The 25,002-nt window shown below is 43.0% G+C and overlaps 1 protein-coding gene across 1 annotated transcript in view; it reads left to right on the plus strand.

The window, feature by feature from the left end:
- LOC124722755 overlaps positions 1 to 25,002 on the plus strand; it is a 138,567-nt gene that overhangs the window by 45,424 nt on the left and 68,141 nt on the right. The window contains exon 2 of the mRNA XM_047247894.1: positions 16,653 to 16,755. Coding sequence (XP_047103850.1) covers positions 16,653 to 16,755 — 103 coding nt within the window. The remainder of the gene's footprint in view (positions 1 to 16,652; positions 16,756 to 25,002) is intronic.

The raw sequence follows: 25,002 nt of genomic DNA on the forward strand, positions 1-25,002 counted from the left end.
TTGTAACTTGAGATTTACATTAACAATATATTTGGCTATAATGTATTAAAATTTCATTAACCTTGTACAAATACATCGCAAGCCATATATTTTTAAAGTGAACGTTTCCTTCCGAAGACGTCTAAAATCGCAAAATCCGTACCAGAATAAGAAAAATGTATGTATAAATTTGACTGTAAGACTAAAGTGCTGCATATAGCCTTACGCAGAATAAAACAAGGAAAATATTGGTGTATCACATTTTGCTATACGTTTATCGGTTCACTCGTAATTAAAGCGTACATTCGAGTGTCCATAATAAAAATCCTATAGTAAGAGGAGTCGTCAGGAACCTAATCTGATCAGTTTAAACAAATAAAAATAAAATAAAAACAAATGATGTATACATAATATAATTATGTAATATACATAGCGGTATTACTACGAAGAACAATATCCAGTAGAGACGAATTCCGTTGCAGAGGCGCTGAGTCAAGCAGGTCGAGCCGCGAGCTGTATTACTGCGTGAGCTAAGACCGCAGAGACCAGAGTGACACCTGAATTGCTTTGCTCAACGCTCTGGCTAGAGTCGAGAACGGTGGGGTGAGCGTTGAGCGGGCGAGTTCCGAGGGTGGGGGGAGCCGTGAACGGCCACCAGTCACCCGCTCCGAGACAAATCGTCCGTTCTCTTGCGAGCAGGTTGTTGCAAGTAGTTCTTATGTTCTCCGCTAGGCGGCTCTCTGTCCTGTTGCTAGCATTAACTGCCCAGAGGGCAGGACGTGCGACTGAAACGATCGCCGACGGAGTGCGATACTAAGTTAAGCTGCGCCAGACACTGCACGCGGCAGAGGAAGCACAGAGACGGCAAGGCATATGTGAAACACAAAATCCAATGGGGCACTGCACAATGCAGGCAGCCAAGGTAGAAGCAGGGCAGAGGCCGGTGCTGGCTGTGTTGTGTGGCGTGTAGTGTGCTCTGACCAGCAGAGGCCCCACTGATACGCTCTCTCTCTCCCTCTCTCTCTTTCTCTCTGCTGTGGGAAACGTTTGGAGCTACCGTTCTTTTTTTCTGAATCACTGATTGTTCACTCCTTTGAAAGATTCAACTCTATGAATCAGTTCAGGAGCGGATCCCCCATCTCTAGCTCGCAGTCGTGTTCAGGCACTTGGCCAGTGCACATCGCGCGGTGACGGGCGGTAGCGCGGGCCAGTGTTTACGTCGCGAGCAGTGCTGAGGTGGAGAGCTGAGCAGAGTGTGCGAGCGCTGTTAACGTTTGTTTCTGTATAACTGTTGTAAGTATGATGTTGACAATTAACAGAGCGAACAGCGTTCAGTGTGTTTTCGATCACGCTGCCTTACGACCGACGGCGTTTGAAATTCACGAGTGGATCTTTGAGGATTTGAAATTGTTTGAAGATATAGTCGACACGTTCCAGTTGGACTTTGTGCAGTACTCGTTATTTGCCAAATTTATTTCCAGTGACACTTATGAGAAATTCGTTGAGGAGCACCATTTCGTCATAATGTTGGCAGTATTAGTAATGTCCAAATCGTGCCTTCGGGATACGGAGTGAGAACCGTCAGGGTATTTAATGTGCCACCTGAGTGCCCTAATGACCTGATTGCACGTTCTCTGTCACTGTACGGTGCTGTTTTGTCAGTTACAAATGAAAAATGGTCGAGTGCATATCGCTACCAAGTTAACAGAGGCGTGTGAAGTGTACGTGTATACTTAAAAAAGCATATACATTCGTATGTTGTCATTGGCGGCTGTCGCGCACAGGTAACTTACATTGGACAACCCCCTAACTGTTCGTTCTGCCATTTAACGGAACATCTGCGGATGAACGGCACACGTCGACGTCCATTTCAACTTCCACGGGAACGTCCTGCAGACGGTAGTGAAATGCTTGTTCCGCTATTGAGTGAGGTGCTTGCAGGGACTGTACCACCACCCCGGCAGCCAGAACATGTCAGCGAGGTGGAGATACCAGTTCAGGTGTATGGTGTGCGTACTGTTAAGACCTTCGGTACACACACCATCAGATTATTTGACTTGTCGCTCTAACGAAGTAGGCAAGTGTCAGCAATATGTCTCGTGGTCTTATTATGGCATGTTTATCTTCTGCCGTTAGGTCAGACGATAGAAATGCCACTTGCACGCTTAGAGTAGCAGATTGACGGTGACCAACTTTAAACAGAACTTGATTAATTTTCACACACATTTATTAACATAATAACAAGTATAAACATTACTTCCCCCCCCCCCCCCCCCATGAAGCATGGACCTTGCCGTTGGTGGGGAGGCTTGCGTGCCTCAGCGATACAGATAGCCGTACTGTAGGTGCAACCACAACGGAGGGGTATCTGTTGAGAGGCCAGACAAACGTGTGGTTCCTGAAGAGGGGCAGCAGCCTTTTCAGTAGTTGCAAGGGCAACAGTCTGGATGATTGACTGATCTGGCCTTGTAACACTAACCAAAACGGCCTTGCTGTGCTGGTACTGGGAACGGCTAAAAGCAAGGGGAAACTACGGCCGTAATTTTTTCCGAGGGAATGCAGCTTTACTGTATGGTTAAATGATGATGGCGTCCTCTTGGGTAAAATATTCCGGAGGTAAAATAGTCCCCCATTCGAATCTCTGGGCGGGGACTACTCAAGAGGATGTTGTTATCAGGAGAAAGAAAACTGGCGTTCTACGGATCGGAGCGTGGAAAGTCAGATCCCTTAATCGGGTTAGAGAATTTAAAAAGGGATATGGATAGGTTTAAGTTAGATATAGTGGGAATTAGTGAAGTTCGGTGGCAGGAGGAACAAGACTTCTGGTCAGGTGACTACAGGGTTATAAACACAAAATCAAATATGGGTAATTCAGGAGTAGGTTTAATAATGAATAGGAAAATAGGAATGCGGGTAAGCTACTACAAACAGCATAGTGAACGCATTATTGTGGCCAAGATAGATACGAAGCCCACGCCTACTACGGTAGTACAAGTTTATATGCCAACTAGCTCTGCAGATGACGAAGAAATTGAAGAAATGTATGATGAAATAAAAGAAATTATTCAGATAGTGAAGGGTGACGAAAATTTAATAGTCATGGGTGACTGGAATTCGGTAGTAGGAAAAGGGAGAGAAGGAAACGTAGTAGGTGAATATGGATTGGGGCTAAGAAATGAAAGAGGAAGCCGCCTGGTAGAATTTTACACAGAGCACAACTTAATCATAGCTAACACTTGGTTCAAGAATCATAAAAGAAGGCTGTATACATGGAAGAAGCCTGGAGATACTGACAGGTTCCAGATAGATTATCTAATGGTAAGACAGAGATTTAGGTCCCAGGTTTTAAATTGTAAGACATTTCCAGGGGCAGATGTGGACTCTGGCCACAATCTATTGGTTATGAACTGTAGATTAAAACTGAAGAAACTGCAAAAAGGTGGGAATTTAAGGAGATGGGACATGGATAAACTGAAAGAACCAGAGGTTGTACAGAGATTCAGGGAGAGCATAAGGGAACAATTGACAGGAATGAGGGAAAGAAATACAGTAGAAGAAGAATGGGTAGCTTTGAGGGATGAAGTAGTGAAGGCAGCAGAGGTTCAAGTAGGTAAAAAGACGAGGGCTAGTAGAAATCCTTGGGTAACAGAAGAAATATTGAATTTAATTGATGAAAGGAGAAAATATAAAAATGCAGTGAATGAAGCAGGCAAAAAGGAATAAAAACGTCTAAAAAATGAGATCTGCAGGAAGTGTAAAATGGCTAAGCAGGGATGGCTAGAGGACAAATGTAAGGATGTAGAGGCTTATCTCACGAGGGGTAAGATAGATACTGCCTACAGGAAAATTAAAGAGACCTTTGGAGAAAAGAGAACCACTTCCATGAATATCAAGAGCTCAGATGGAAACCCAGTTCTCAGCATAGAAGGGAAAGCAGAAAGGTGGAAGGAGTATACAGAGGGTCTATACAGGGGCGATGTTCTGGAGGACAATATTATGGAAATGGAAGAGGATGTAGACGAAGATGAAATAGGAGATACGATACTGGATGAAGAGTTTGACAGAGCACTGAAAGACGCGAGTCAAAACAAGGCCCCGGGAATAGACAACATTCCATTATAACTACTGACGGCCTTGGGAGAGCAATTCCTGATAAAACTCTACCATCTGGTGAGCAAAATGTATGAAACAGGCGAAATACCCTCAGACTTCAAGAAGAATATAATAATATCAATCCCAAAGAAAGCAGGTGTTGACAGATGTGAAAACTACCGAACTATCAGTTTAATAAGTCACAGCTGCAAAATACTAACGCGAATTCTTTACAGAAGAATGGAAAAACTAGTAGAAGCCGACCTCGGCGTAGATCAGATTGGATTCCGTAGAAATGTTGGAATACGTGAGGCAATACTGACCCTACGACTCATCTTAGAAGCTAGATTAAGGAAGGGCAAACCTACGTTTCAAGCATTTGTAGACTTAGAGAAAGCTTTTGACAATGTTGACTGGAATACTCTCTTTCAAATTCTGAAGGTGGCAGGGGTAAAATACAGGGAAGCGAAAGGCTATTTACAATTTGTACAGAAACCAGATGGCAGTTATAAGAATCGAGGGGCATGAAAGGGAAGCAGTGGTTGGGAAAGGAGTGAGACAGGGCTGTAGCCTATCCCCGATGTTTTTCAATCTGTGTATTGAGCAAGCAGTGAAGGAAACAAAACAAAAATTCGGAGTATGTATTAAAATCCATGGAGAAGAAATAAAAACTTTGAGGTTCGCCGATGACATTGTAATTCTGTCAGAGACGGCAAAGGACTTGAAAGAGCAGTTGAACAGAATTGACAGTGTCTTGAAAGGAGGATATAAGATGAACATCAACAAAAGCAAAACGAGGATAATGAGATGTAGTCGAATTAAATCGGGTGATGCTGAGAGTATTAGATTAGGAAATGAGACTCTTAAAGTAGTAAAAGAGTTTTGCTATTTGGGGAGCAAAATAACTGATGATGGTCGAAGTAGAGAGGATATAAAATGTAGACTGGCAATGGCAAGGAAAGCGTTTCTGAAGAAGAGAAATTTGTTAACATCGAGTATAGATTTAAGTGTCACGAAGTCTTTTCTGAAAGTATTTGTATGGAGTTTAGCCATGTATGGAAGTGAAACATGGACGATAAATAGTTTGGACAAGAAGAGAATAGAAGCTCTCGAAATGTGGTGCTAGAGAAGAATGCTGAAGATTAGATGGGTAGATCACGTAACTAATGAGGAAGTATTGAATAGGATTGGGGAGAAGTTTGTGGCACAACTTGACTAGAAGAAGGGATCGGTTGGTAGGACATGTTTTGAGGCATCAAGGAATCACCAATTTAGCATTGGAGGGCAGCGTGGAGGGTAAAAATCGTAGAGGGAGACCAAGAGATGAATACACTAAGCAGATTCAGAAGGATGTAGGTTGCGGTAGGTACTGGGAGATGAAGAGGCTTGCACAGGATAGAGTAGCGCGGAGAGCTGCATCAAACCAGTCTCAGGACTGAAGACAACAACAACAACAAACATTACTTAACTTGATTCTGGATGCTGTTTACAATTGACAGTCTGAAGTTCCTTTGGTCTTGGTACGTTAATCTTATTCTCACATATCTCGGATACTTGTGAAAGTGTCTTTATCTTCATGGCTACATACAGGAATATGGTAATCTTATTAGGTGCAGACTGAAATTTGACTATAGACTGGTACAGACTAATGCAGACTGGTGCAGACTGGTGCAGACTGACTAATCGGAGGTCTATACACTCGTTATAATACCTCGCGCGTTCAGGTATCATTGCGCAAGTGTGATCCACGAGGTGAAAAGGTTCTACGTTAGCAGCAATCTCATTTGCTGCGTTACACATTAATACGCGGATCCGCGGAAGCAGAATTTGGTCCGGCTCTAAGGCAGCGCCATCTCATAGTGTGGAGACGGACGAGTGCTGCGCCTGCGCTGTTGTGCTTAGCGGGGCGCGCTCATAGTGGGAAAGTTGTGTACGCGCTGACTACGCGGAATTATGTATACAACAAGGTGGAATGCAGTTCCAAGACATTCGCGGTAGGACGGACGTCGATTCGGCCCCATCATCCTCGCCGGGACAGTTACCGCTGGATACCAACGATGTGCCAGCCACGTCTGAAACTAAGCCGTGTGAGATGCAGGAGCGGGTGCAGATCAGTTTGCCTGAACCACCCCTATCGGCAGAGACTGCAGCAGAAACGAAGAAAGGCCGCCGAAGGAGAAGCAAAGGGAATAGTAACAAAGAGGAAAAGTCGGATGATTTGAGACCCGTACACATGTCAGAAAGTGGCAGCGAGACTGAACCTCAATCTTTTTGCTCAGTGCGCTGCGAGAACACCGCGAGGCAAGAACGCATTCGTGAACAAACCAAACACCTGAAGCCACTACTGGGCGCCGAGAGGGATCAGAGCACCGTAACGGCTAAGAGGAAGAGCGGGCAGAGCAGCTGCAGCAGCGCTCCCGCAGGAACTCGCTGACGTCGGTCGCGCCCCGAGTGATGGCCAGGCGGATGCGTCCACGTTGACAGACTCAGCCGGCGGTGGCGGGCAGGGCGGAGCGCGCGCCGCGCTGCACCGCGACAGCAATGAGCCGTGGTGGCGGCAGGACGAGGAGATGCAGCAGTAGCGGCTCTCGCGCATGACCATCGCGCTGCGACCTTTCCACTCCCTGACCTGTTATTGGTTTTGACATTTCGCCTCATACTCCAGACGTTACCAACGAGCTCGGTTCCAAGCCGTCGAGAAGGAAGATCCCAACACTCAGAGCTCATTGTCCTCTGAGCCATCATGTGCGACAACCAAACCTACAACATTACCACATTTAACGTCAACAGGATTCAAAGTGTGGTGAAACTCCGTTCGCTAGCTGATTTCTTGTATGGTACCAGCGTTGACATTGCCCTCCTACAGCGGGTAGTCAGAGTCTTACAAGTGCCCGGTTACGTTCTTATTGATAACATCAATCTCCAGGATGCTGTAGGCACTGCCATACTTCTGCGCGACGGTATACCCTTTCGGATGTGCAGCGGCTGCCTAGAGGACGTGGCATTTCTCTTCGAGTGAATGGTGTGAAGATTGTTAACGTGTACGACCCCTCAGGTCGCACTCATAAGAGAGATCGTCCAATTTTTTTATAAAAACGAGGTCCCCATTCTTCTTAGCGCTTATCGTGCACATCTCATCCTTGGTGGTGACTTCAATTCTGTTATGTACAAGGTTTTAGGCAGTTACCAGTACAGTGCAGTGCAAGGCCGAAGTACAATCTCAGCTGCCTGCGATTTGAGGGACATCATCTGTTCATATGCTGAAACCAAAGGACAGGGCGCTCTGATCTTCCTAGATTTTGAGAAGGCTTATGACCATGTACGTCATGACTTCCTCTTTAAAAGCATGAAGAAACTAGGATTTGGACCTCATCTTATAGAATTAATTCGCACACTTACTACAAACGCCTCTTCACGGATTCTCATTAATGCCCATTTTACGAAAGAAGTTTCCATTGGGCAATCCATCCGGCAAGGATGCTCTCTGTCAATGATTTTGTACGCCATTGCAGTAGAGCCGCTACTGAACAACTTAGCGCATAGCGGGATCGGGGTTAGTGTCGAGTCTGTCACTATCCCATGCATTGCGTATGCTGACGATATATGCGTAACTGTGTCATCATCGCAACAACTTCTGTCAGCAGAAACTCTTTTACAAACATTCACGTTTCTCTCAGGAGCAATACTAAATAGAACTAAAACCACAGCTTTGCATATCGGAGGCGGCATCGGAGACATATCCCATGTTACCTGGTGCAAGGTCAAGGATTATCACACAACCCTCGGAGCTACCTTTGAGGCCAAACCAGACAAATTCCTGACGAAGAGCTGATCACACATGCTTAATAAATTACATGCTGCTTTGATATTTCACTCCGACCGTGACTTGAACATACTACAGAAAGTTAAGACCATCGAGATCGCCATTACGAGCAAGATGAATTATTTGGCGCAAATTCTTCCAATCTCCGACCATCTAGCCAAGAGTATACAACAAACGTTATGTTGGTTTCTTTTTAGGGGGCACATTTTCAAAGTTCAATTCGATACCTTAACCTTACCTTCGTCCAAAGGTGGCCTTAACCTCATTAAGGTACACAAAAAATGTGTCACTCTGCTCCTAAATCGCATCAGGAAGGAGTTTCGTACCCGGAGGATCAGTATCATCACAAACCTCATTCAGCGGTGGAAGCCTCGTAGCCTTGACCCACCCGTTAATATCACCGGCATTCCACTTTCTTACCGACATGTGCGACTGTACTACATGGAAATGAGCTACATTCGACACAACATCGTCGATAACGGACGCCTGACGAACAGGAAGGTTTATGACCTCCTCATGACAACAAACCACAGTAATCGTCTCTAAGAAAAACATCCACATAGACATTGGAGTATAGTATGGCGGAATGTGCACAGCGGCATGTTGCCATCACGCGTCATATCCGACTGGTATCTAACAGTCAACGATAAAGTAGCAACGAATGAAAAGCTACATATGATAGGCCTTCATCCAACGCCCAACTGTGACGCATGCGGAAGAGTCGATACGCTTATTCATAGGTTCACGTGTGGACATGCAGAAGAAATTACAACATTTCTTCGTCAACGATTGTCGGTGATAGACCGTACGGCGCCCAGTGGTGCAGACCTTTTAGAGATCATTCAGCCACAAAAATTGAGATATCCACGAGCAAAAAACAACGCTGCAACGTGAATCATGGGCCGCACAGCATCGTTTATTATGCAGAATAGGCATGCTACTTTCCTAAACTATTTTTCTTACATAGAAATTGAACACTTTAAAATGAGCCAACATTGTGACTGCAGGAGGATATTTGGAAATATGCTGAAAATCATAAAACGGTTAAATACTTCAAATACAATATTTCGGATAGCAGAGGTTGCCAGTGATCTGTGTGTATGAATCCTAATTGCTTCCTGGGACTTTAGTTCTTGCCGGAGTTCAAGATAATATCTAGACGCTCACCAATGCAGAAGGCATTTTTTCTTTCCCATTTTCGTTTTAACATTTTTCTTCTCTCGCGGAGCAGCGGAGCAACTTTCCTTCAACAATGAAGTGATAGTCTTCTGTGCACCATAAAATTTTCTGTTTACTACTTGGCAAAGAAAAAAACCTCAAGAAGACATTTCATTTCTTATATTGCGCAACGGCAGCATCGAAATGATATATACTTTGTTCATTCTATTCTCATTACAAATTGGAGCAAATCTTTATTTTCCCTTCCTTATAAAAAATAAAATAAAATAAAATTAGAAAAGTTGGTAGAGCACTTGAAAAAAAAAAGGTGGCTCAGATGGATAGAGCTTCTGCCATGTAAGCAGGAGATCCCGGGTTCGAATCCCAGTCCAGTCATACGTTTTCAGCTGTCCCCATCGAGGTATATCAACAACACCTGTCGGCAGCTGAGTGTTTCAATTTATTGTCATTTATTCTAGAGAAGCTGCACGGTCATCAATGGTATCTGTTCTTTCGAGAACAGTTACTATCCTCATACAAGAGTATACTCCGCTGCAGTGTTTAGGACCCTTTCAGGAGCAGGAGAGAAATTAAAAACATCCAGCAGCTAACAGTGAGCAGGTCGACCATACGTCGTCGGCTCAACGAGGAAGGAAGGTATGGATGGAAATTGGCTGTTAAGGAAATGCTGAAAGAGCAACATGCGACTGCCAGGTTAAATTTCGCACTGGCCTACAGAAGGAAGCCGCTTTCGTAAAGGGACCGAGTTATATTTACCGACGAGAACTTATTTTCAACTGCTCCAAATAGCTCTGTCCATGTGTATCGACCAAGTTGAACGAGATACGACAGTAAATATGTCCAGCAGAGGCAAAGGGGTGGCCGGACGTCTGTCACAGTTTGGGGCTGGATATCAGCAAATGGTTGCGGCGTGCTGTGGGAAATTGAGCGTCCGCTTTGTGTTGCTTATTACTGCGAAATAGTGGAAGAAATCATGCTTCCTTCTGTTCGTCAGCGATTTCCTGGAGGTAGAATCATCTTCCAACATGACTGTTCCCCAATCCATACAGCTAATCGTGTAAGACACTGGTTTAAGATTAAAGGAGACATTGGGCTGTCGGACTGGCCTCCAAAAGCTGCTGGCCTCAATCCCATAGAGCACGTGTGGGCAAAGATAGAAAAAATTATTAGGAGCAAAAGACCTGCACCAACATCCAAGGCAGCGTTGTCGGAAGCAGTTCATTCTGGTGTGGGAAGAGATGTCACAGAGTGACAGATTCATCAGAAAGCTAGTTGCCTCTGTTCCCCGGCGATTAAATGCAGTTGTAGAAGAGGATGGGAACTGGACGCGGTACTGAGTCTAGGAAGAAGACTTTGTTTAAAGCATATATTGTTTAATTTCAGCTTAACTTCTCTTCAGCGATTAAGATGCTGTGAACAAATGGAAAAATTTTAATTTTGTTAGTAAAATTTTAATGTAAAATAGATCTCAAACATTTGCATACCAAGACGAAGATGTTTATTTTAATGAAGAGTACTCTTTTCCTCATAAGAGGCATAATGGCAATGAAGATTGAGGCATCAAAGAGAGACCATTTATGTTGTTTAATTTTTCTCTTTTTCTGTTTATACCAACTTGAAAGCACTACATTCAATTCAGTACTCTTTACTTTGGTGCAGGGGCACCCAAGTTCCAAAACAGGCACAAACGAGAGATCCTTAATTTTAATGCCAAGCAGAAGCCGCAGTGGTGGCTACATGGTGGCGGAGTGGAAATAAGGAAGACTACGAGTACGAAGGTTTTGGGTTCGAACCCTGATCAGCCCCACGACTTTTATGTGCCATTTTACTCTTATTTCCCCTCGGGCAGTGTTCGTTGATGTGAAAAATGTCGAGTTGCTCTGTGGTCCATAAGCCACGTTAAACTGTACGTCACTCCATTAACTGGCTAGGTAAGTCAACTCAAAGGTCGGAGGAAAGCAACGGCATACCACCCCCAACAAGACCGTGCCTATTAAAGCACTGTGGTGTTCAAACCAATCTTCCGACTGATGACTGCTTTACTTTACTATGGGTTCCAAAGTTAATGATCTTTGGGTTATTAACATTTTTGTGTTTTCATGCTGTAGCTTTGATACCAGTATACGTAAGTAACCGGCCGAACACTGTCACCGTCCGAGTTGTCAAGGTGTTAGACAACGATGCTGTCTAGCCCAGTTACAATCTTGGTCATGGTTATGTTTCAGTCGAATACCTCTATGTGCCTTTCTGTGTATTTCAAGACATACTTTTATACACTTGGTACGCATCCAAATTGATATCTGATAGAGCTGTATTTAACAACATGAATCAGATATGTTTTCCGAGCAATATATCGGACAACACGTCAGTGCAGCGAGATTTCGTTTGTGTGTTGTGCATGGCGCAAGAAATATTTGTGTTTTGCTTGCTTCTGTGATGGGTTTCACCCCACAGAATGCGAGCAAGCTCACGAATAGACTGTCAATAATTGGAATTACGCAATAATACACTTAAAATGTGTATTTTTGCATTATTTTTCCCGATGAAACTAACTGTAAATAGATTATATGCCTAATTGCTTATTACTCACTCTTCTCGATGCTTTACTCAAAAATAAAAAGAAAAATAAGAAGAGAGAGAGAGAGAGAGGGAGACAGAGAGAGAAAACAGAAATGTATTTCAAATATCAGCTCAGTGACGCCATGTTCGTCTCGTGATGTAAAGCAAGGATAGTTGATAGGTAATATCTCGTTGTCCTAGCGATATGTATGGCTACAGGGTTCTTTCTTTTCTCTCTGCAAACAACCAGAACAGAATTCACTACAAAAGTGGTAAGAACACCTATGCAGTGCGCCTATTAAGCACTCAGCTTTTCTTGGTTATTTTGTTAATCGTTAACAATTGTCTGTAATGCACTACACATCCTTGATTACTAATTTGTTATTACTATCATTGTCATTGTTATTCGTCACCTCACAACAGCTTTCCTATCACTCATTGCTGCCGATGCACGTAACCAATGGATCAGGATGAATGGAATGTGGGATATATCGTCACGGAGAATATACACATTTATCTCGGCGTCTCGTGTTCAGGGTAATATGAAAATCTCAATAAGAGATTACGACAACGGGATGCCGGTGATACAGGCAATAATACCCAACTATTTCTGTCGACTTAACACCATGACGACAGACAAATTGGCGTCTCAGTGTATTATGAGTATAATTCGTTAGCCTTCTTGCGAAGGAAGGAATGTAGCCATTGTACACGATTGCTGGCAGTGGTGTTCACGATAACGCACTTTCGGAAGAAGAGTGGGCTCCGCACGGCTGCGTGGCGCTACTGAGAAGGAAGACCATTGTGTTCGACGTAGAGCTCTGGCGCATCGTACTCCATCTACAGCAGAAATCTGAGCAGCATTTGGCACCACAGTGACACAACGAACTGTTATAAATCTGTTACTTCAAGAACAAATCGGAGCCAGATGTCCTGTAGCGTGCATTCAATTGATCCCAAACCACCACCATTTGCGACTACAGCCGCGTCAAGCGAGAGCTAATTGGAGGGTAAGGTGGACGTCTGTTGCATTTTCTGAAGAAAGATGGTTCTACCTCGGTGCCAGTGATGGCCGTGTGTTGGTTAGGAGGAGGCCAGTTGAGGGGTGCAGCCAATCTTTCTCGGTACTAGATACATTGAACCAGCAGGTGTAATTGTGATCTGGAGTGTGATTTCCTATGAAAACAGGAACAGTGTCGTGGTTATCCTACGCAGTATGACTGCAAGGTGCGTTTTCCAACAGGATAACGCTCGCTCACATACCTCTGTTGTAACCCAACATGCTCTATAGAGTGTCGACATGTTGGCTTGGCCTGCTCGATCGCCAGATTTGTCTCCAGTTGAGAACATATGGAAGATCATCGAACAACAACTCCAGCATCATCCACAAACAGCATAAACCGTCCCTGTATAGACTGACCAAACGCAAGAGTCATGGAACTCCATCCCACAAACTGCCATCCGGCGCCTGTACAACACAATGCACGCACGTTTGCATGCTTGCATTCAACAGACTGGCGTTTACAGCGGTTATTAATATACCAGCATGCCTCATTTGCAATGCCTTATCTCACGCTTACATCTGTGATCTTACCATGTTAATCATTTAAACATGTTACGTAGACAAATGTAGTCTGAATAATTCATTACTTTTTTTTCATTCGGTATATAAACGTTCTCCGAGGCACTTTTAATTACTAAATCACTTTTAAACGCGTAGTATCAGAACTTGTAAAATACACATTTTGTCCACATGAAAACTGACTGGGAACTGCCTAAAGTGCGCGTCATTTATGTTGGCGGCCGAGTTTAGGTTCGTTCTGCGCATCTGACGTCACAAAACAGTCAGCCAATGAACAGAGAACGGCATTGCCAGATCTCGACTGCAGTGCAGAGCATGGACGAGTGTCTTCAGTTTTAGAAACGTTCAGTCAGAAAGTAATAGAACAAAAGCAATGTCTTGATAGCAGACTTTCTTTTATAGAAAGTTTGGAAAAAGCATTCTATATACCAATTGCTTCATATTCTATTAATTAATTAAATCAAACAAGCAATAAGACTCCTAATTCAGGCGATAGCAAGGAAAGGTGTTTGTATCAATCTCACGAACAGCTTTTTCGCAATAAAGAACAGAGGTAATTGTTTATTTCCTGTTGTACTTCGACGAAGCGTGAGTAATTCATAGTCATACCAACAGTGTTTGTCAGTATTTTGCGTGACGTGTTATAGTCCTCATGGCGTTATGTTGTCAAACGAGGTGCGTTAGCTTAACGGTTAAGGTGTTGGGCTTCTACGCGAAAGGTTATGAGTGCAAACCTCGTGCGATGCTTAACATTTTCATTATTTAAAAACAATATCGAAGTGCCTTACTTCACGAATTATATTCGTTTGAATGCAATTTTTTGAAATTTCTAGTGCTTTGTCTCTTCATTAACCCTTTCGCTGCTGCAGACACGTGCTCCCCGCATTCCACGTCGTGCGCGATTTTGTCGTCACTGCACTGCTCGCCTGTGCAGACACATGGTGTTCCCACTGCTTTGACACACTTATCATTCGATTTCACAAAAAATATTTGGCCCAAAAATTTGATTTTTACACGTCTTCTTGACTGATACCTTCCCCCCATAAATGACTTAATTTTGTTTAGATGTTCAACGCCGTTATTATGCAGCATTAAATGTAGTAAACCACTGCACGAAATACTGAAGGGTTTGCAGAGGTAGAAGTCCATAGCGTATACTTTCCGTATGGTCGATTTTAGTTACCACAATGTTGGGAATGAAATGTGGACAAGGTACCTAAATTTCATATAAAATTTACTGTATAACAATATCTCATTTAATTTAAGTACGACATAGGTGTCGTATGTAATATTGAGAAATATTCCGTCTTTCGCGAATGTAATAAAAGTTTTATTTACACCGGACGCGTTTGGCTTTATTTTAAAGCACTTCAATCAATGAAAGGTATGTCACATACACAATGGTACTCATGTTCTCTTTCTTGTTTTTGTTCCACAGTCGCAGTTTTACCAATGGTACTGAAATATATTCCTCTTCTGCAACTGTAATAAGCGACTTATATAGACCAGACGCGTTTCTCTCTTTTGAAGCATCTTCAGTGGACAGTATTTTGTCTCCTCCATTGCCAAGTCACCTTTCGTAGTTTTGTGCTGCCGTAGCACAATATTCAACGTCTGAGTTGGCTGATCAGTGTTTTAGCAAATAAATGATGTTTGTGTGTGCCACACACAAAAATTATATTTGACATAGCTCAGAGCACTTCACTGATAGACGGTATATTGAAGTCCTAATGTTTTTGTAAGTCCACAGTTTCGTTTAATGTATTTTGTCTACTTCCTCTTGATTGATTGAAGTGCTTTAAAATAAAGCCAAATGTGCTCAGTGTAAATAAAACTTTTGTTACAGTCGCGACAGACGGAATATTTCTCAATATTACATACGACAACTATGTCGTACTTAAATGAGATATTGTTACACAGTAAATTTTATATGAAATTTAGGTATCTTGTCCACATTTCATTCTCAACATTGTGGCAACTAAAATCGACCATACGGAAAGTATACTCTATGGACTTTTACCTCTGCAATGGTTTACTATATTTAATGCTGCGTAATAACTGCGTTGAACATCGAAACAAAATTAAGTCATTTATGGGGGGAAGGTATCAGTCAAGAAGGTGTGTAAAAATCTAATTTTTGGGCCAAATAGTTTTTGTGGAATCGAATGATAAGAGTGTCAAAGCAGTCGGAACACGATGTGTCTGCACAGGCGAGCAGTGCATGGCGCTGCTTCTATTGGCGCGTGCGTCGTGTGCAACTGGCAACGCAGCAATCTCCCGCGTTTGGGCGGGCATGCGCGAGCCACCAAGATAAAAGAATTGAACTATAGTGATCTAGCTTCAGTGTTTTGACCCTAGTCGATTTAATCAGCCAATGACTAAGAATATTTTTAAAGTTCTAATTAAAATGGGTATTGATTTTGTAGTTACTGATATCATGGTTAGGAAGCTGTCAGTATGGATAATGTCGGCACTCTAGTTGGAGTCGCGTATAAACATTTAAAGAGTTAGTATATGTAAACATAGTTATGCGTTTGTCACCAAGCTACGCAGTGTAAACTATCGTATTCTCAGTATGCTCCAGTATGACACGGCTCCTGCTAGGGCCTCCGTTCTCACGCTCCGTGACCATCTATCACTTTATGGGGTGGGGCGTGCTACCGATCTAAACTACTTGCTGACTTACAGCAGCGTAAGCCTTTCTACACTGAATGATGAAATGTAATAAAACATGGGTTGACATGGATCATAAATGCCATAGGATAAATATCTTGCGTGAACATTTCAAGCGATAAAAATCAGTTCAATTCTATCGTGAAGTTCGGGATCTACTCCGAAACGAACAAGTCCGCTTAGGATCAAACAGACTCTCCTTCAGTCATATTATATCCTTATAACAACATAGCATTGAGAACTCCACAACAACCAAATAGATCGGCAACAAATTGCAAGCAGCAGAAATGAAGTTCTTACGAACTCTGATCCAAAAACCCAGGAAGGATAGTGTAAGGAATGAAAGAATAAGGAAAGTAGCTGGAGTGTACATATCCTTGAAAAAGAAAGTGAAAAGCGTCGGCCATCTCAAACGATTGGAAGAAGAAAGTACCGCAAACTGCACGCACATGTGAATACTAGAAGACCGATAGGAAAACCAAGGAAGATACGTCTGAACTAAGTGAAGGAGGGATTTGCAGGGATACAGTCCCGAGAGAAGAATAGTACATGGTTAGGCACAAGTGGAGAGCGCTCTTACACCACACCCAGGCAGCTGTAATGGCAAACCGATGATGATAATGGAGGTTTACCGACAACCTTTCTTCCCATCCACCTTTTGTGATTGGAACAGTGGAGGGGGGGGGGGAGGGGGGCAACTTATCCTGGTAGCTCATGAACATTGTGCCACACGTACGTGACTGTAGATGTGGGTGTGTGTTGCAGGCCCGGCGCTGGACGACACATGGCTGCTGGTGCTGGTGTCCTCGTGCGCGGGCGTGCTGCTGCTCGGCGCCCTGCTCGCCTTGCTGCTCCTCAAGTGCAAACTGTACGTACAACATCACTTTTCTGTAACCAGCTTGCTGTCTTTACTCATTATTATTTCACATACACTACTGGTCATTAAAATTGCAGTGCCAGATAGTATAGCAAATAACGAAATTTTGCTCCTTGTTGCGTATAGTAGAAGAACGCAAAATTAAATGTGTAATAGATATGGGGATGTACAGTGTGTAAAATTTACTACACAGAGCTACAAAGTATTATAGAAACCGTGGCCCTAATCCGGTTGGGAATCGAGTGGAACTGAGTTTGGACGGCAGATACTGGGACGTGACTCCACGCTGCTTCATCTCTGTGCTGGTCTTGATCAATCATAGAGGCTGGCGAGAGGTGGCCCATAGCAGCCCACGACCAGATGCATTCAATGGGTGAGAGGCCTGGAGAACGCACTGGCCAGGAAAATAGTTGACTGTCCTCTGTATCGAGGTAAGCCAGGACAGCACTGGCAACGTACCTTAAATATCGGGCACTGCCACCAGTCTAAACACATCAAAAATGTAATGCCTGCTGTCCAAATTACTGGCTACGCGAATCAGAGGTGACTGTGTTGTGTGCCCAACGGTACCCCATAGCATCAAGCCATGTGCTGGGTTGTAATGGTTCAAATGGCTCTGAGCACTATGGGACTTAACATCTGAGGTCATCAGTCCCCTACAACTTAGAACTACTTAAACCTAACTAACCTAAGGACATCACACACATCCATGCCCGAGGCAGGATTCGAACCTACGACCGCGGTCACGCGGTTCCAGACTGAAGCGCCTAGAACCAGTCGGCCACACCGGCCGGCCATGTGCTGGACTCAGATGATGAAGACGAATGCCACGTTCGTTCTCCTCAGAGGCTCCACACGCGGATACGTCCATCACGCTGCTGTTCACAGAATCGAGACTGGTCCGAAAAGACGACGTCGTGCCACTGCTCTGTACAGCGTTGTCGTTGGGCGCACCATTGTCAGTGCGTCTCTCTACCGCTGCATTGAGGGAAGCTGCAAGGATGGTCGCCGAGCTGACAGCCCGCTGTGTTTTAGACGCCGTCACACTGTTCCTGCAGATACATATCTTCCTATAAACTAGCGCATTTCCTAACTCAAGATACGTCACGTGGCTGTACAATCTCGCACGGCCAAGCGAAAAATATGTCTCTTCTTTCGAGCGCTAGTCCCGTGGAGCCGTTAAGATACCGCATGGCGTTGAGTATGGCTCTCCTGAACACATCGATACCAAATTCGAATGACAATGAAGCGATCCTGGCCAACGCGAACAGAAATACCACGGAACGACATACTGCAATCTCCATAGTTCACAATCTTTCCGATGTCACATTCCAACACTTGCTCCTAGACGTCTTTCCTATGGCGTATAACACAATCTTCTCTCAAACAAACAACGTTCAAATGCGATTTCTGAATAAAAAGCCCGTTGCATAATTTTTCATTATATACAAAATGTACACTGATGACCCAAAACATTATGACCACCTGCTTAATAGCTTGTTTGTCCGACCTTGGAATGAAATACATCACTTATTCCGTGTATCAGTTTATTAGTAGGATTGTGGAGGTATGTGACATTGAACGTCTACGCACAGGTCACGTAATTCGCGTAAATAACGGGCCGCCGATTTGCGTACGCGGTGATGGCGCCCGATGGCGACCCAGATGGGTTCCTTAGGATTTACATCAGGCGAATTTGGTCGTCGAGGCATCAACATGAGTTCACTATAATGCTTCTCAAACCACTGTAGCACGGTTCTGGCTCCGGGACACGGACAACTATACTACTGAAAGGTGACAGCGCCGTCGGGGAAGACATCAAACATGGAGGGGTGCAGATAGTTCGCAGCTGTCAGCGTATCTTCGATTACTACCACAGGTTCCGTGCAAGCGCAGAAAAATTTCTCCCGTAGCATAATATTGCTCGTGGCGCGCTACACGTTTCGAGCCACCGTTCACCTCGATGTCGGCGTTTGTGGAGAAGACCAGCGACCTAGTGCACAAAAAATGTGATTCGCCCTTGACAAAGTCGATTATCTCAGTGGATTTACCCATTTGCAGCCCATTTCTTCGCTAGGATGATCCCTCATATTTCTCTGCTGCGCTTAAATACTTTCCATAGCGCGTCACGTGCCTGCAACGCCACCAGGTGGCATCCAACTTCGCGGTGCGCAATGGTCGTAATGTTTTGGCTTATCAATGTAGATGGCGTTATTCCTACCTTCGTCGTGCGATTGCGCTGAAATGCTAATCATTGGTTTATCCAAGCACGTAGTACACTAAATACCAGTTTGAGGTTTGTTGCATGATGCCTTCGTGGTGCTGCATTGTTAATGGCCAGCAGTGTAAATGCTTTAACCCTGGTAAAGTGAACTGCTGACAAACACAGAGGGGAGGTTATGACATCGTACATTCGATTATTCTTGCAACCGGAGCACTGTCGCGTTTTGCGACATCCACGCCGCAACCTCCTCGGCGCCAGATTTTTGTATCACTATTTTTCCTCGTCGCCAGCTTTTCATGTTTTATTTACAAAATACGCTTGGTGTAAAACATAAATAGGCGGCAGAATGATACCCTCCTGCCACTGAAGGTAGTTGTTGTTATGAGATGGCTTGCTTGGACGCGTCAACTACACAGCCTCGTCACATGTCCAAAGAGGCAAAAGATTGGAATGCAGATTAGCAACAATTTACAATAGTTTATTTATAGACAGTTTATAAATACTTAACTGTGGTATGAAGATGGTGCGTGGCAGTAGATCAGTTTCCACTTCGACTGATCTGTCTTTAATTCTGGTCTAGTCCTGAATCCAGTCAACGATAATTACAATCACTTGTCGACTATCCACTATGGGTGCGCTTGGCTGCGGCTATATATGAGTCTCGATGCTGTGCTGAGCTACTGCTGGATCCGCTGTCGATACTGTCGCTGATATTGACTGACTGGAGCCGTGTGTCGGCTTATATCCGCGTTTCGCTGATGGAGTCTATTTAGGAACTACATGTGTGACGTCAGGCGGATGCATCGAATATTAGTATCAGGCAGCGTTGGTCTGTGTATGACCGTATCCCGTATCTTCTGGAGGACACTGTGTAACTATAACTGATGGCTGCTTTAATTCTGATTACTTATTTGTGTGTATGAACATAATGGTTTATGCCTTTTTGAAACTGTGTCGTCTCGTTTGCATATATAGCGACTCGTTTATTTTGGCTCCTTTTAAAACCAGATCTTACCCATAGAAATGTGTTTCTTAGTTTCCTTGCTAGCATCGTAGTCCAGTTCTGTGCGATATTTGTTGCTGTTATGCAGAACATCGTAGAAATTTCTTGTCAGTAACAATATTATCCAGATCATCAGTGGTACATTTATTGTGCGTGCTTTATTTCTTCTTCTTCGGATTAGGTACTAGAATCCCGCCCCGCTTAGCGTAGTATCCCACCTGCCGTAAATTACACACCGTGTTCTTCCTCATTTGAAACATTTTGCTTGCACGTTTCACCCCATTTTCCATCTTCACTGTCACTTCTTTCTCCTTCTCGGCACCAATAAACCTCATGACGTTAGCAGCAAGCTGTCGCGGCTGCCCACGAAAACATTTTCCGCGATCTATTCCCATGCTCGAACTGCGAGGTAACAAGGCGCAGTACTTTGAACTAGAAAACGGTTGTACCTAGTTACATGATCGAGTTATTTCTGCTACTGTAGAGTCTCCGGCTCGCTTTGTGGACTAATACAGCCTTCTTTCACTTCACACTCGTTCGGTTCTGAACTAATCCTTGCTTGGAATAAAACAGAAAATTTTACATTTCCTCTTTTTTTCTTCATTAACGAGGAGAGACTGAAGTCTTTGCAGGAGACGGTGTACATTATCTGTTGCTCATACATGATTTAGGTATGACGCAACCGCACTGAAGCACCGATTTATACTGCAGCTTTTGGCTGCATAAGGTGTGTTCTCTGTGTGAACATCTACAAAAGACCCAAAAAGGCGCAGTAACAAGGAAACCTCAGGCACTGTATTCAACCAGCTGCCATCAGCTTTGACGTACAACTCGAGGGAAGCTCAAAAATGATTCCGCTAATATTTACTTCACTAAGCTTCCATCTACGTAAGAGTCAAATTCAGAGGTCACGGCGTAGCATTCATTTCGGATCGCATGGCAGATTTTAAGCCTAAATATTGGAAGAAAAAGTAATTATGGACGGATTATATTCCCAAAAACTGATGACAAAAAGTTTTACTTTAAAAGGTCAGATCCACAACTTAAGACAGACCTATATTAATTAAAATACACCACCCCAGAGTGACAGGAGGAACGTAAAGACTTACCATAGTTTGACTGGCGCACGCACCCTCGTATGGGCGACATCCCTGCCACTGAGGAGCAACTGAAAGAGTTGAAAACAAATAATTCTCGACGTCCGTATGGAATCGAAATTCGGTTTTACAACGAGTACCCTTCAACATTGGTCCCATATTTAGCTTCCAATTAACGCGAATCTCTCGCCCGTAACAAAGTCCCAAGCGACTAGATCAAATAGCAAGTGACTCCTATATTTATGAAGGGTAAAAGAAGGGCCCACAAAATTAAAGACCATTTACGTCGGTTTGTTGCAGAAATCGTGAACATATTCTAAATTCGAATATAATAAATTTCCTTAAACAGAAAAGCTTTTGGCCGGCCGGAGTGGCCTTGCGGTTCTGGGCGCTACAGTCTGGAGCCCAGCGGCCGCTAAGATCGCAGGTTCGAATCCTACATCGGGCATGGATGTGTGTGATGTCCTTTGGTTAGTTAGGCTTAATTAGTTCTAAGTTCTAGGCCACTGATGACCTCACAAGTTAAGTCGCATAGTGCTCAAAGCCATTTGAGCCATTTTTTTTAAAAGCTTTTGTCCACAAATCAATACAAATTCGGAAAGCTCCGTCCATCCGAGAATCAGCTTGCCCTTTGCTCGCACGGTGCTCTTCGAAACACGGAGAGAGTGCAACAAACGGACTCCATATTCCTAGATTTCCGGAAAGCGTTTGACTCAATATCCACTGCAGACTGTTAGCGAAGGTCAGAGCATAGCGAATAGGTTCGCAGATATGTGAGTGACTGGAAGAGTTTTTAAGTAAAAAGATCCAGTACGTTGCCCTGGAGGGCGAGTGATCATGAAAGTCGAAGATATCGTCAGGGTTGTAAAAGAGAAATGTGATAGGATCGCTCTTATGCTTTATATACATAAACGATGTGACGACAGGATGAGCAGCAATCTGCAAATGTTTGCTGATGATGGTGTAGTGTACGAGAATTTATCGTCGTTGAGTTACTGTACGAGAATCCAGGATGATTTAAACAGAATTTATATTTGGTGCGATCAGTGAAATCGTGGTCTAAGTGTAGAATAAAGTAAATTAATGCAGATGAGTATTAAAACCAATCCTGTTATTTTCGAATACAGTATTAAGGATACAGGGTACCTTTCCGGCTCAATATTATGTAAAAATCAACATCTATTTCTTTCAGGAACTGTTTATAATGTATATGTTTTACCAGGTAATGCAGCACACTTTCTAAACTAATTAGAAGTATTTTGAATGTTTTTGAACATGCTTAGAGTTATTAAGAAAATTACAAAGCAATTTATGCAATTTTTTCGAAAATGCTTCCTCAAATTGAGGTACCATTTAATCCAATGTTACACATTTGAAGGAGACCAAATTTTTACCAAATATGCATGACATGATGGCTGAGGTACTAGACCTATTTAATTCCACCTATTATGAATATTACAAGGATAAAAAATATCACATTTTACATTTTAATTTTTTTCCTAATAAAAATGTTATTTTTTCTATAATTTAGTTGATTCTGCAATAAAGCTTAGGTCTACTACGTAAGTATGGACTATTTCAAGCTACAGAAAAAAAATTATAGCCATGCTTTATAAACTTTAGGAAATATCTGTACCTGAATTCTGAAAAATACAACTTGTGGGAAATTGTGAATGAAGATATGAGTCCAATTTAACTGTGCCTCAAAACATTCCTGAAGCATAGTCTTCATCCCGCAGCATTTCTTCATCTTCAAGCTTCGTCTTGGAATTCCTTTTAGTACTTCTTGCTTCTTTGATAACTCGAAGAGGGAATCTTTCAGCTTCATGCACCTGTTGTGTGTCACACGCAAGCCATTGGTCTTCCACATTAGAGCCACATTTTATTCCTAAATTTCTCAGGACTTCCAACCTTCCTATCACCCCATCATTTAAATATATCACTGCATCTAGTACCCCAACTTTTAATGTATTTAGTCCTACAAAAACATTCTGAGGTAATTTTTCCCATATGCAATGGTTGAAACTTTCATTTGTATTCTGAGTGCCCCCAGGAAGACATTTACTGAGCGAAACAGGGTCGCTAATGTCTCTAAAAATTGGTTTTATTTCATTCATAACAGACTCATGAAGAGAATGCTTATGATGGTATATCTGACCACTATCTTTTGCTTTTTGGAAACCACACCAAGAATCTGCTCCTTTAGAGCAAAGTGCGTGAACAGTGTGCTCATCTGTGAACAACTTATGAAATTAGGTGGCCCATACAGCTTTTCTCATTGCTGTAACATCATTCAGAGGTGCAGTTCGTCTAATGGCCAGTCCATAATAACTCTGAAAATGGTCTGTTTCAGTTTCTGTCAATCTGCCTCAGCCAGACAGAGATTCCCCATCAGATAGCAACTTCCCTTTCATTTATCTCCGTAACTTCCTCAATCTATCACCCATCCTCTTTTCCACATGTCCACAACACTCCAGTTTTGTTACCAAGGTATCACCATAAACATTGAACACATTCATTTTATTGAAATCTCTAGAGTGCCCATCGCCTAGGTATTTCGTATATCTAACGTCATAAACGGGCACCGACCTCTGAAAGATTTGTAGAGCTCCATCACACTCCATACCTCCACTGTAACCATCGTAATTCTTAGAACACTGGTGTTAAACTTGTCCTTCAGTGTTACCATGGCAGGTGTGGCAGTACTTAGATAAGCACTCAACATCAACAACTTTTCCATTCTCCAGAAAAGTAGCAGTTACAACACCACTCAAGGAACGATGTCCTCGACATTGCCACGTCCCATCAATGCAACAGCAATGTCCCTGGTTCCACTAATATTTGCAATTTCTTCTACTGCACGTTTCATAGATGCTTTAGACACAGCCATCGAGGCACCTAAAAGTATTTTTATGTACTTGCTGAACCTACTGGGAGGAGAGGAAGGTCCATCAAACCACAAAACGTTTGAGGAACCTTTTTTCCTTTTCCTATTGCACGCATTGCATACACTAACTTCAAATTCACATCATATGAATCATGCACAATGTTCGAAGTCACTTTCGAGATATATTTATTGCAGGATCTACGCAGAACAACTAATTTTGACACTAAACGCTTCCTGCTACTTTGTTGTTCAGTTATTTCAAGACAGCCTACACCATAACATTGTTTACATTTCGCCACTTCTTTTATAAAAAAAAAGATCAGATGCCCACATCAACAACAACAAACCCACTAAAAACAGCATCATTGTTAACACAAAAATTTGCATCACTAGGAGGCGTGCCATGTGGGAGTTTCTTTCCTGAAGAACTGATGCATAGGTTACTTTCAATAGTGTGGCTTGCTTTGTTTGTGAACTGGTTACCACGGAATTTCCTTTTATTGAATTTCTTGATGCATGGCATAGCTCGTATTTATTGCACACTAAAGGATATGTACTTCCACAAATATATTTAGCACTTGGGCAACAAACATTCAGTAATATGTGAACAAACTGCTTCAGCGAAACAAAAGCATATACTAGCAAAGATAATCATTTACGGACAGTAGAAACCTGCACTGTTACCAACATATACAATGTATCATACATGCAATCGCTGGAAACAGAAAGTTCACAGTTCTTTTCGAAATAATATTGGTTTCTGTAACAGAAATAAAGGGGGCGTGGCGTCATACATGACCGTAACTTTAAAATTTGGTATATATAGGTCATTTTTCATTTGAAACCCTATAATGTAAACTACTGGCCATTAAAATTACTACACCAAGAAGAAATGCAGATGATAAACAGGTATTCATTAGACAAATATATTAGACTAGAACTGACATGTGATTACGCAATTTGGGTGCATAGATCCTGAGAAATCAGTACCCAGAACAACCACCTCCGGCCGTAATAACGGCCTTGA

The sequence above is a fragment of the Schistocerca piceifrons genome, chromosome X (genome assembly GCF_021461385.2).
Source record: "Schistocerca piceifrons isolate TAMUIC-IGC-003096 chromosome X, iqSchPice1.1, whole genome shotgun sequence".
NCBI classification, from domain to species: Eukaryota; Metazoa; Arthropoda; class Insecta; order Orthoptera; family Acrididae; genus Schistocerca; species Schistocerca piceifrons.